Raw genomic sequence first — 13,489 nt, 5'->3', positions numbered from 1 at the left:
TCTTGCAAACCAACAATACCCACACCCTAGGAAACCAGGTGAGGGATAGGACACACACCATTCTTGAGAAATGAAGCTCTTCACTGTCATTCATAAGAGAAATAGAAAAAGAAATTACAGTTTTCAAGCATCAGGTAAACAAAAACTAAATTTTAATATGGTATTGGTGAAAACATGGCAAACAGGCATTCCAGGTCTCAAAAGTATAAATCTAGCTTGAAAGAGGTTCATTTATTAATATCCAAATAAAAAAGCATGTACCTTTTGATCCAGCAATTCAGCTTCGAAGAGTTTATCCGCCAGACAAAACCACACCAAGATGTATATAAACGATATTCCTTCCAGTAACAATTCGCTACAAACAGACCGTTCCCCAGCCGGGGATGGCTGAACACCAGAAAGGATGGGGCCCCCATCTCATGGGACATTACACAGACAGTGAGAATAAATGGGTACATACAGAGCAATTTCCGCCCAAAAAAAGGGTGAGGGACAGACCAGCGTGTACAACACATTACCTCTTGGGAACAAAATGCTAGAGCGGAGGCAGGAGGAAGGCTTAGCTTTCAAGTTACATCCTTTTGTACTTTGACCTTTTTTGTTGTGTATGCATAAGCTAATTCTTTAATTAAAAAAAAAAAATATGGTGGGTCTATCCACAGATGAATGGATAAAGAATATGTGGTGTGCATATATATACATACATATGAATATGTGGTTTATGTGTACATATATATATATAATGGAATATTACTCAGCCATAAAAAAGAATGAAATTTTGCCATTTGCAGCAACATGGATGGACTTGGAGGGCATTAGGCTAAATGAAGTAAGTCAGACAGAGAAGGACAAATACTGTCTGATATCACTTATATGTGAAATCTAAAAAATACAACAAACTAGTGAATAAAACAAAAAAGAAGCAGACTCACAAATACAGAGACCAAACTAGTGGTTACCAGTGGGGAGGGGCAATATGGCGGGGGAGGGGAAATTATGGGATTATGTAAGATCATGTGTGTGAAACCTTTTAAAATTGTAAAGCACTGGAGAATTTAAAGACTCTTTCATTCAATAAAAGAAAAAAATTTCCAGAAAAAAACATAGTGGGGAAAAAAGTAACCGCCATGCTGTACCATGAACAGCGCTTTTTCACCCCTTCCTTCCAGCGCCTATCAGGGGCCCTTATGTGTCTTCACCTCCAGGAAGACCGCTAGCCCTTACAACCTGAATTCTTATTCCCATTTTATCAAAGAACAAACCCATCACATGTTAAGACTAGCATCACGGGTTTCTCAGGCCCAGGAGGAGCGTGGTTCCTCGGGTCCTGTGGCCCCGGGCACGGCTGACACCCAACTGGTCTGTGTGCTCCGGACCACACGTGCTGGGGAATCCCACGGCTGCCCCACACCCCCTGCGAGGGCCGAACACCCCAGGTTACCAAGCGCCTGGGCTGGGCGCCCAGCTCCCCTCGTGGATGTGTGCTGTCTTAGGAAACCGTCAGGCCCCCAGCTATGACCTGCACTCTTGTTAGAAGAGGCACGAGGCAGAAAACAGGCCGGCAGACACATCCAGCCTCTCTGACAGCCACAGAGAGAGGCGGCAGTAAGCGGTCTTCAACGGACCTTTTATTAGTGAGGTATTATTTCACTGCATTTTTCTAAAAAAATATTCTGTAACACACTGAAGACTCGGGGCCTAATTCTTCAGATTACGGTAAGGATATTTGAGGATCCTAATATCCTGATCTGCTTCCCATCAATTAAGAAGTCACAAGATGTACCTGAGAAGCCATTAAAAACTGGCTTTGTATAAGGAAAATCAATCATGACCGAGTGTGCATGTCACTGTCTGAGCACGCACTTCTCTTCCGAAGGCCTTCCGCTCAGGGCTCAGTGCAAAGTTTGATGAGCCTCCCAGTAGAAAATGCAGAACCTGTAAAATGCAAACAGCTCGGTTTACTATGGCTTATAATTGGGGGCAACTCAATAACAAGGCAGCATTTTCGTCAGATCTGCAGAAGGGCAATGTGTAGCAAAGGAGAAAGTTCCGCTGAGCGGGATTCTCAGTGTGTCCGGAGATTCTTCAGGCCGCCTCCGAGGGATGCAGGGACTGCAAGGGACACAGCAGCTCTGCCTGAGGTCCAGCCCACCAACATCTTTGCTAGCACTTTAGGATCACTGTTTGTTTAAAGCAAGTCCACGCTGTCAAAGTACCCAACATCCCCTCGGGAAGCAGCACCGGGGGGGGGGGGGGGGGGGGGGTGATGCTGGGAGGTCAGGAGCCCGGGCCAGTCCTCTCAAGTTACTCACCACTAATTCCTGCGACAGGCCATACGTGTTTTAACAGGACTCTTAGCCTCAGGGCCCCGAATGTCCCCACGTTTAAATTAGTAAGAGAACCACAACTTTGCTTCTCTGTAGACCTCCTGGTTTTCCCATTTGCTCATAGCAGAGATTCACTTAACTCATCACTGACCGGGGGATTTTTGCAGAAACTAACGCCTGTGGATGGCGATTTGTTATGTAAATGAATACTGAAACGTCTCCGGTCAATGATGTTTGGGTAACAAAAGACGTATTAATACGCCTCTGGTCAGTAATGCGTTAAAAACAGCTGAGAAAGGCAGATACTGAACCTTACTGAAGACCCGTGTCACTGTTGTCTTCAAAATCTCCAACTATTACCCCCATTAGTACACTCTTGTGCTTTTTTTTTTTCCCCCCAAAATACAGAAATTCCACGTCAGAGGAAGCTGTTCCCCAAAGCGTCGAGATCCCCATCCGAGCACCTATGCCCTTTACCAGTCGAAATGGGACATCGAGGCTTTTAACTGGGAGGCCTGAGCAGAGGCCAAGTGACCCTCAGTGAGTGGACCCCCCCCCCGCCCCCACAGCAAGAACTCAAATCTCCAACCACTGCTAATTCCAGCCGGCCTCAAACATCTCAGCATCGTCTTTGGATTTCATCTGTACAAAACGAGCAAAGTCTAAGAATCGAGTTGGTAATTGGACACTCAGGATTTCGGGGGAGACACACCCAGCAATCGACATACGGCATCAGAGGACGTGTACTCTGTTTCAATTAGGCACCTCCAGGACCACCTAGACGTGACCAGCACGCTCTGGGCTAAAGTAAAGCACAGTCTGCAGGCCATGCTCCAGCTCCAGGAAGGCCCGTGCTGGGGGCTCCTCCTCACTGGTCATCAGGCACCTCCCGGAGCCCTTCGCTGTGGCGAATCCGCCCACTGACTTCCAGCAGGGCCCGGGCCGCGGGGTCCACGTCCAGAACGCTCTTAGTGTTCTTGGCCTTGGGAAGAAGGGAAGGATGGGTGGGTACAGTGACCAAACTAGGCAGTGACGTCCTGCTGCTGTCAAGTTTATCAGAGGGGAATTTCCTACTGTTGCCACAAGGGAAATGTGGTAGAGGCTCTTCCCCGAGCCCCACTGAGTCCCCCCGCCCCGGGATGCCATTGTTGGGAGGTGACGAGGCGCAGGGGCCCCAATGGCGACTCATCGTCGAACCCCGGAACTAGAAGGAACCCTAGACCCTCCTCATCTTGCAGACAAGCCCCCACCCCCCCGGGATCCCACCTCCCTGGGGTGTTTTTCTCTACTAAACCTCCACAGACCCCAGACAGGATCCTCTGCTCTGCTGTACACCCCCTGGCATCCCTCTGGCCAGCAACGGCTGCTGGAAACAAATTGGAATAAACCACCTCCAGATGGAGGAGTAAAAGGGACAAAGCCGAGAAAGGGGAGAAACGCCCCCATGCTCACCAGCTGTGTCACCGAAGCATCTCCTACCGCCCACACCTCCATCTTCTCGAACCGGAAGTCCTCCTGGGCTGAGAGCTGAGGGCTGTTGTATGTGGTGCACGTGGGCTTGGCCTTGCTGTGTCCTTTCCCGAAATCGACATCGATCCACAGGCCAAAATAATTGTGCTGCCCTCCCATGCCCTGCGGAGGGAGGGGCATAGCACCGCCTCTGTCTGGAGCGTCAGACACCTGAAGCCCACCCCAGCCGTCACGCCACCAGGGCGTATGAGAAGTGAACGCAATTTTCTTCCTTTTTTTTTTTTTTTTTTAACTGTGAAATACATATTCACAGACTGATACAATTTAAGCATCCCATGACAAGTTCCTAGAACACTCATCAAGGTGTCCTGACTCCTACCCCATGGCCCTTTCTCCCGGGGCTACACTGGCAGGAAACACAAGTGACAACAGAGGACAAAAGAATACAGGCCCTCAGGCCTAGAGACCCCAATCAGTAAAATAAGGGGAGAGGTCTACACAGCGCTTCCCAGACAGGGATGTTAATCCTCACCCGGCCCAGGGCTGGGTGCTCGAGCAGGAAGGTCTTTCACTCAGCACAGCAGTGGGGGAAAGGAGGAAGCAGCCCCGGGACGGCGGGAACCACTCCGCACACTGCTGGCTCTGAGCAAGCGGCCGATGGGAACAGACTGCTGTTCAACCTCTCAGATCCCTTTCTCTAGCTGCCCTCTCCACCAGCGCCTCCCCCACCGCCCACCCCCCCACCGGCCCGGGGAGCCTGGAGCTAACGCTGAGCAAGAGACTGGGGCAGGAAACGCAGCTAACCTCGGGGCTGCTTCTCCCATCGGGCCGATTACTGACCACCACCGGGACCCACTGGGGGCTGCTCCTGAGGCCAAGGCCCTCGCCCCTGTCATCACCAAACTGTCCTTTCTGAAAGGCGTCCGGGGTCATCAGGTGGCCCCCTGGGAACCTCCGAGTGAGCCTGGGAAGGAGCACGGGGCCCTCTCCACACCGACAAGATGCACCAGCCTCCCCGGCCCTTGGCTTTGCAGACACAGGGCTGGAATTTCCCGAGAGGGGCTTTTTGTTACGAAGCAGGGGAAAGAAATAGGCTGGTGCTGCCAGGAGACACATTTCTCACCCAAGCTAAGCATCTGTGCGGGCGCCCGTCCCCGCGCCTCACCCCAGCCCTGTCCCCACCACCGCCCCCGGCCTTCCCCCGCGTCCTCTTCTTCCTGTGGCCGAGTCCCGGCTGGACCACAGAGCAGACAACCCCCAGTGGGTCCAAAGGGTCTGGGGAGCCCAGCCCCGGCCCCGCGCCCGGGTCGTGCCCCAGGCAGGGCAGCATCTCCAGCCACGAAGGCCACAGACCAACCCTCTGATGGCCAGGAAAACCGGCTGACTCCGTCATTTGCACACAAACCCCGGAAATGCCCCAACAGGGGCCCCTTTTCTCCACGAGAGAAATTCTGTCCTCGTTGTCGCTCATCGCATCACCACCCTGAGACTCGGGCAGAACGAACTGACCGCGTACGGCTGCCCTGACGCAGGGCGGAGTGTCCCCGGGCACGTTGGGGTCAGTGCCATCGGGATGGACATCACCACGGGGGGACGTGCCCTGCCCTCCCGAGTCCTTACCAGTCCATTCGGGATGGTCTGCTGCCCTTGATTCAGGTACATGTAGTGGTCGTTGTAGCCCGTGCAGGTGTACACGGCCATGCGGGGGGAGATGGAGAACAGGAAGCACCTGTCATCCCCTGAAATTGATCAGAGCAAAAAGAAGCAAGATCACCCATCGGAGCTGGGCGCAGGGAAAAGCAGGAAACGGAAACAGAAACGGGCCCTGGCTCAGCTGGCTGAGCAGGAAGAGCCTCACTGGGGTCCTCAGCGTGCGCGGGGCTCCTGCGCATCGGGGGCGGGGCCGGCGGACCAGCGGGCGGATCCCGGACCCCGCGGCCGCCCGGGACCGTGGGATGAGCTGCGGGTGCAGGGTGAGAGTGACCATTAGAAAGGAATGTGACATCTGCCTGCTGGGGACACCTGTTAGCGCTCGCCCGGGGAGATGGGAGCCCTGCCCCCACCGCCCCAGAGTCAGAAAGAGCAGCCTCGTCTCAACTGAGGAGCAAGGGGCCGGCGGTCACTCCAGGCACTGGCTGGGCACTCACACGGCCCCAGGTAGGCACGTCATCCAGAGGGGAGGGGGCAGGGTACCTGCAGACACAGCTGCCCACAGGGAGGGGAGGGGAGAGGACACGCAGGGAAAGGTGACCCTCTACCTTTGCCCGGGCACAGGAGTGGGCATGCCACCACTCAGAGAAGGTACCGGTCAAAATCCTGGAAATGAACGGCTTCCTCCATCTCAGAGACCCCTCCCCGCCCTGATGCACTCACTAGGCAGGGAACGGAGGCTGCGCCTCACCAAGGGAGCTCCCGGCTAGGCGAGAGCCAAACCAGGGACGCTCCCCACAGCTGAGACCGTGGCCGGAAGGACTGCCCCTTCACGGTGACAGCGTGAGGGCACCTGACACAGGACCGAGCTCAGGTACTTGGGGGTCAGGCCATTCCTCAGGTGGGAAGGTGGGAAGGAAGCTCCAGGAAGCAGACAGGGAGCCCGAATGTGGAGGGCACACAGGAAGGGGGCTTTGAGCCCCAGAGGGGCCTTGGGGAGGAGAGCCCGCGGCCACAGATGGGCCTGAGACCTGCAGAGTCAGGACCAGTGACGCTCGGGCCTCCGATCAAGATGGACCCCAGGGGGCCTCTGCGGGGACTTAGCTCCCCCGAAGTCGGGAAGGACGTCCTGAGGTGGAGACGGCTGGGTGAGAGCCACTCCACAGAGGAGGAACCCCGCGGGGACACGGCAGGGCATGGGGGGGAACAGCAGGGCCCTCGGCTGTAGCGCAGGGTGTGAGCCCCGGTGGGGGAAAGGGGGAGGTGAGCCCGGGGAGGTCACCGGGACCAGGTGGCACAGGGCTCCCCTCCAGGCTAAAGACTCCGGCTTGAGTCCATGTGCCTCAGAAGGTTGGGTTTAGCCTCAAGGAACTGCCTGGTCCCACCTGTGGCCCCAGGCACTGGGCCTAAGCATCACTTTGCCTTGCCATCCGAAGGCTGCCTTCCAACCAACATTTACTGCGTCCCGGATGCTAAGTGAGGTGATGGGGCCACGGAGCGTGGGCCCCTTTGCTACAGCGGACCCCACTCTAGTCCATCCCGGGGTCTGTGCCCAGAGAGAAGGGCCCCGTGGGGAAGATGGCCCTCGAGGGTGCAGGGCAAGGACCAAGGAGTCACATGACCCGTAAAAGCATCAGCCCCACAGAGGGGCTCCTCACCCAGCTCTCACAGTGACACCACCACCCAGCGCCCAGTGGGTTACAAGCTGCCATTCCTGTGGTTCTGGGGAACGGAGGCCCAGAGAGGGTAAGCAACTTGCCCAGGACAGAGCCGGACTCAGCCCAGAGCTGCGGGCCTGCAGCTGCCCCACGAGGGACAGAGGCGAAAACGAAGTGACCCAGCGGCTGTCACATCATATCGAGGCTCAAATACTCGAAGTGACTGTTTCCCGGGACAAATGGACAGGAACGCCCTGAACTTGACTAGAATCTGTGATGCTAGGCCGCCCCCTGCTGGAATTCCGTCCTCATGCTTCAGAACAGAATGAGTTCAAGTTTGAAAACTTGGTAATCGCATTTTTCCACCTTTCTTCAAGAAGATGAATTCTGCTTGTTAATAAAACATGAAGACGCAGCAGAGCTGACCTGGAGTTAACACTAAAGGAGCTGGAAGAAGCGGAAGTTCCGTCTATAATAATGATTCTCAGGGTTTTTCCACATCCTCCAACCACACAGAGACCCAGCCCGTCACCCCCACCCAGAGCCCCTCCCCGTGACACCGTGACAGAGAGACGTGGGTGTGTGGAAGCCCAGACCTGAGCCTGGGGTCCCCAGAAGGGCCGCCTTCCAGGGTCGGCCCTCGGCTGGCGTCCGGGAAGGTGGATTTGGGGAGGGTCCCCCCCCTCCCAGGACTGATGACCGGCTCCCTGCGCCTAAGCCGTGTGAACAGACAGGGGGGTTGGGGCCGGACGCCTGCTGTCCTCCTGCAAGTCTGGGATTTGGGTGCGTGTCAGGCAGAGGGTGCTCGTGTGAACGGCCCCCCAAATAAAGACCCCGCGCGCTGAAGCTCTAACGCGTCCCTGACGGACAGCACTGCACACGTGCTGTCACAGCTCGCGGCTGGGGGAATTCAGCGCGTCCTGTGCGACCCCACGAAAGAGGACGCTGGAGCCTGGTCCCCCTGGACTTCACCCCCCCAACCCCTACCCAGTCCCTGGGCTGATCGTGCTCTGCAGCCCCTCACTGTAGTAGATCAGCTGTGACGACAGCTCTGTGCTGAGTCCCCGAGTCCTCCCAGCGACCCACTGACACGTGGGTGGTCTTAGGGACCCTGACATGGTGGGGAAGGGCTGGTAGCAACAGCTGGATTAAAGATCTAGAACAATCTAAAACCTAGAGAAAACCAAATCCTGGCGACAACAGGATCTCAGGGATGAAGGCACCCAGCCTTCACACCATGATCCCTTCCACCCACCCCGGACAAGGGCCACCCCACCACTGCTAAAACCTCTCCCGTAATGGCACCTCTGCACCTGGACACGGCTCCCCAACCAGCAGAAGCTTCCCTGGTGCAAGGAGGATGGGAACAATTCCAGAAGCGTGCAGTCCCATAGAGGACCGCAGGGAGTAGCTGGCACTCGTGTGGTCGGGAAGGCTTCCTGAAGGAGGTGACCCTGGACTGAGTCCCGACAAGGAGCTGACTGTGCCAACAGGTGGAAGAGGGAGAAAAAGCAGCATGTGCCAAGTCCTGAGATGAGAGCGCAGCCTGTTCTGGAAACTTCGGGTAATTCAGTGAGACGGAGCCCAGAGCACAGGGCACAGTAGAGGTCGTGAGGCTGGAGATAAAGGATTCACCATTCTGAGCGCACTGGGGGTCTGTCCAAGGGTCTCCAGGGGACAAGCACCACGGCAGGTGGGCTGGGATGTGGCAAATGAACTGGACGGGTGAGACCAGGAGCCGAGGGCCAGGCAGAAGGCACCTGCAGCGACGCAGGTGAGAGTGGGGTGGAGAGAAGGGGGAGCGGGGACGCAGGTGGCGTGGATGCAGCTGACAGCTGTCTGGCTACGATGTGCAGCCCCCATCCCAGAGGAGCACGTGGCCTTTCTCCCCCGTATCTCGCATCTCAGGACCCTGGGTTCTCCCTTCCACTGACCCAGCCAGGGAGGGTGTTAGCCTCGCCCCCTCACCGGGAGGGACCCTCCCCGGAACTGCGTCGGCCAGGCTGCCCCATTTAGCTGACGGGAGTGAGGACAGGCCTGTATCTGGCTGCTCAGAGCCACCGGGAAAAGCCCTCCATCTCACAGCTGTTGGCCCCCAGGAGACCTTCTGAGAACACAGACTCGGGCAGCCCGGGGCAGGTCCCAGGGGACACACAGTGACATCAATCCTGGGAAGACAGGTTCACCTCTGAGTACGAGAACAGCCCACTGCCAGGAGATGAGCGTTTTCAAAAAGAGTCCTTTAAGAGCGTTTATCAGAGTAGTTCTTTGAGGAGGGGAAGTATCTCATCAGGGCCTCTCATCCAGGGCATTCAAGGTCTAGCAAAGAGCTTCCAATCTCCAGCAAAATCACAAAACCGAAAAACTACGGGCAGAAGCAGCAAAGCAGACCCACACAGGGGGTTCCAGGAAAGGAAGACGGTCCCCCGAGAAAACACACCCCACCTGCAAGAGCCGGTATCTCCCAGTCCCCTACGCAGCACCTACGGCCCAGCCTCGCCCGTGGTCAGGACCTGGCATCGCTTAATGATGCTGATCTGCTGTTTCCTCACCTGAAATCCAGAGGTGAGGACAGCTGTCCTGCTTACCTGACCCTGCAGCCAGAATCTATAAAGAAATCCACGAAGTTAAACCATCGTAAAGAAACACCACGTTTCACTCTCCTCCCAAACACGTCTAAGCAAAACACTCACGGGAGGAGATGGAAGAAACCTGCACATCCGCTGGCGGGGCTCGGAGGTCTCCACACAGCAGCCGTCCGACCGGAACTTGTAACGAGCACTGGTGCTACCACGTGGGGTTCTGGTGGCCAAGACTTACCTTGAAACTGAGGTTTGACCTCCCAGGAGCAGGAAGCAAAGCCACCGAACACGTGGCCGTCACGGTCCTCGAGCAGCACCACGCAGGGCCCCCAGTGTGCGATGCACCCACAGAGCTGGGCGAAGCTGTGCCCGTGGAGCTCGGATGAGAAGAGCAGGCGCCAGCGGTGCCGCTGCTCCCTGGGCAGGTGGCAGTTGATGTAGATGACGGACAGGACATCCAGGACGCTCGCAAACTCCCGCTCCTGGTCGACTTGGCGCTCGGGCACCAGGGTGGCCAGATCGAGGGACGAGCACAGGAGGCGAAAGCCTTGCTGGATGACCACGCTCAGGAACGTGGCCACGAGGGGGGCCCTGAACACCCAGTCCTCAACCGTGGTTCGGTCACAGTCTAGCCGCTGAGGCCCCAGAAGCTTCTCACCGTCTAGCGGAGGAGAAAACGGTGTTAGTGGGCAATGACGTCGCCCTTTATCTACTTACCTAAACCTGCTCTGTGCAGCGGGGGAGGCATGCGCGGTTCGTCTGCATCGAGATGCACAGCAAGTGTAAAAGGCACACCCCATTTCAAAGGCTTGGCGTGAAAAAGAAAAAGAACGTAAAATATCTCACTTTTTTTTACATTGATTGCCAATGTGAAAGTATATTTTGGACAAATTCTTAAAATTAATTTTGCTTGTTCCTTTTCGGTATTTCCATGCGGTTACTGAAATATGTAAAATTTCACATGTGGTTGGCTTTGGAGTTCATGTTCTGTCTCTGTCGGACAGGGCTCATCTAAACAATTCAACATCGACACTCTTATCTTTTCTCTCTGCTCCAAGCTGCATTTCAGAGACACAGGAGACAGCTACACCCTCACCCCAGGGCCCCGAGACTCCCCAGCAATCCCTCCTGAGAGGGCTACACCAAAAGCCACTAGTCCTAACAAAATCATTTGGAAAGGATTTAGAAAGTGTGCTGTCCTCCAGCTATGGCAGGGTAGTGGTTGATTACTTCCTGGGCACCCCTCTAGTTTATCTGGGGAGAACAGGTTTCATTAACTACAAGTTATACTTAATTGTTTCTGACCAGCAGCCATCATTCTGATTTCCATCTCTTACCTACTAAGAACAGAGGTGACATGGAGGTGATACCAAAAGACAAGCTATTGGTACTTCATTCATATATATAGATATACATATATATATACACACATACATATATGTGTATATATATATCTATATATACGTATATACATATATATAAAAAACAGTATTATACAGTATGTCATTATTCTTTCCAAGTTCCAAATACCTCACTTAATTTTTCAAACTGTGTTTAAAAATCCAGCTTTATAATAAAACAGTAACACTTTTATAAAACAAATCTACTTTGCAAAGAGATTCACCACAAGATATTTTTAAATCCCAAGTAAGTTTAATTATATACTGTTTCTCAGCCAACAATAGCAGAATATATATTCTTCTCAAGTGTACCTGGAATATTCTCCAGAACAGAACATATGTTAGGCCATAAAACATGCCTCAATAAATTGAAAAGAACTGAAATCATGTAATGTATGTTCTTCAACCACAATGTAATGAAATTACAAATCAGTAACAAGGCAATTTGGGAATTTCACAAACACATAGAAATTAAAGAATATACCTCTAAACAACCAACAGGCCAAAGAAGAAATCATGAGGGAAGTTAGAAAATACTGAGATGGGGACTTCCCTGGTGGCGCAGTGGATAAGACCCCACGCTCCCAATTCAGGGGACACGGGTTTGATCTCTGGTCAGGGAACTAGATCCCACATGCATGCCACAACTAAGAGTTCGCATGCCACAACTAAGGAGCCGGTGAGCCGCAACTAAGGAGCCCGCCTGCCACAACTAAGACCTGGAACGACCACATAAATAAATAAATAAATATTTTTTGGAAAGAAACTACTGAGATGAATGAAAACAAAAACACAATATACCAAAACTTATGGGATTCAGCTAAAGCAGTGCTTAGAGGGATATTTATAGTCATAAATGCCTATATGAAAAAGAAGAGAGATCTCAAATCAATAACCTAACCTTCTAACTTGAGAAATGAGAAAAAGAAAATCAAACTAGCGATCAGAATCAAGATGGTCAGTAGTAGGACATGGAACCCACCTCTTCCCACAAAAACATCAGGAATACATCTATGAATGGAACAATGCTCTCAGAAAACTAGCAGAAGACCTCAAACACCTCAAAGGACAAGAAAGATCTCCATGTAACTGGGTAGGACAAAGGAAAAAAAAAAAAATAAAGGAAGTGGGATGAGACCTGTGCCCCTGGGGGAGTGGAGCTGAAGCAGAGGAGAGGTTCCCACACCCAGGGAAGCCTCACCGGTGGGGAGATAAGCCGGGACAGAAAGGGAGCTTCAGAGGCTTGGAGGAGAGCACAGCAACCAGTTAGTGGCAGGCAGGACAGAGAGAGACCTACACGGACGGTTGTGCCACTGCCCTGTGTGCCCCAGCCTGAGACGCGCGTCCACTGGTATGGGTGGGGGCTGGGTGCTGTAACACGGGGTTTAGAGGACAGACCCAGGGAGAGGACTGCTGTTGGCTGTGCGGAGACAGCCTGAAGGGGCGGGAGCGTGGGGCGCAGCAACCAGGAGTGTTTGCGGAAGAACCCCGGGCCGCCGCGGAAGCGAAGCACCATTGTTAAGCGGCCTGCCAAGGAAGAGGCGGGGCTGCCATCGCAGCCTCTTTCCCCACCCGCCGGCTCCTGCCTATGCAGCCTCCAGGACAGGCTCCCGCCCAGGCAGGCTCACACACCCCGGCCACCCCGGTCCCCTCCTGCCTGGGCAGGCTCGTGTGCCCCAACCGCTGCCCTGGTGCCCCCAGAAGCAGACACCAGTGGGTTGCCCATGCGCAGAGGTGGGGCTGAAATCACAGCGGAGGCCCACGGGCCGTGTGACTTAGGAAGCAGAGCTGAAATCTCTCCCCACGGCTGCGTGAACCTTGGATTTATACCTCCACGGCCGACTTTGCAAATTCAGTGCCTGTGGAACATCCAAACGGACAAGTGGTGCTCCCACAGCTGGGACGGGTCTGGCCTTAGCAATTGTGGGCTTTGTGGGCACGTACATGCAGGGGCTGGGCTGGGCTGGGCCAGGGTCTGAGCTGCATCCATAGCTCCCACAGTGGGTCCAGGTGTGTAACTACTGCAGTCCTGGGACCTGACTTCAGTGGATCTGCGCTGGTGGCCTTGTGAAAACAAAGCCTGAGAGGCCCCAGGGCTGACTGCCGGCACACCCACAGTTGAGGTGGGGCTGAGGGCAGTGCCAACAACGGTGCACTTTGTGAGCCTGCACAGGGGGTGAAAGGTGACACACTCACAGGTGAACAGCTCCAGCAGAGTAATACTCAGTGGCTCCTCTCCCAGTGGGAGCGCTCCAATCCCGCCTATTCTTGCACTGCAGATCAGAAACGCAGCTCAGAAACAGAGCTAGGGGCTTCTACACCAACAACTAGAGAGCAGACCTTGCCCTGGACAGAGCAGTGATAACCACAGAGGGAAGAGGGGTCCCCACTCACTGTCCAGT

General features: G+C 54.3%; 1 protein-coding gene across 5 annotated transcripts in view; it reads right to left on the bottom strand.

Moving 5' to 3' along the window:
- Positions 1–2,263: 2,263 nt before the first annotated feature.
- MEAK7 (MTOR associated protein, eak-7 homolog) overlaps positions 2,264–13,489 on the bottom strand; it is a 34,452-nt gene continuing 23,226 nt past the window's right edge. For all 5 annotated transcript variants that reach the window (XM_057534917.1, XM_057534918.1, XM_057534921.1 and 2 more), the window contains 4 exons: positions 9,926–10,348; positions 5,418–5,536; positions 3,780–3,959; positions 2,264–3,309 (listed from right to left, as the gene is read on the bottom strand). In XM_057534917.1, the coding sequence (XP_057390900.1) occupies positions 3,196–3,309; positions 3,780–3,959; positions 5,418–5,536; positions 9,926–10,348 (836 nt within the window). In that variant the 3' untranslated portion in view covers positions 2,264–3,195. The remainder of the gene's footprint in view (positions 3,310–3,779; positions 3,960–5,417; positions 5,537–9,925; positions 10,349–13,489) is intronic.

This window comes from Balaenoptera acutorostrata, chromosome 19 (assembly GCF_949987535.1).
Source record: "Balaenoptera acutorostrata chromosome 19, mBalAcu1.1, whole genome shotgun sequence".
NCBI classification, from domain to species: domain Eukaryota; kingdom Metazoa; phylum Chordata; class Mammalia; order Artiodactyla; family Balaenopteridae; genus Balaenoptera; species Balaenoptera acutorostrata.
This window is presented reverse-complemented; position numbering and strand designations above follow the sequence as displayed.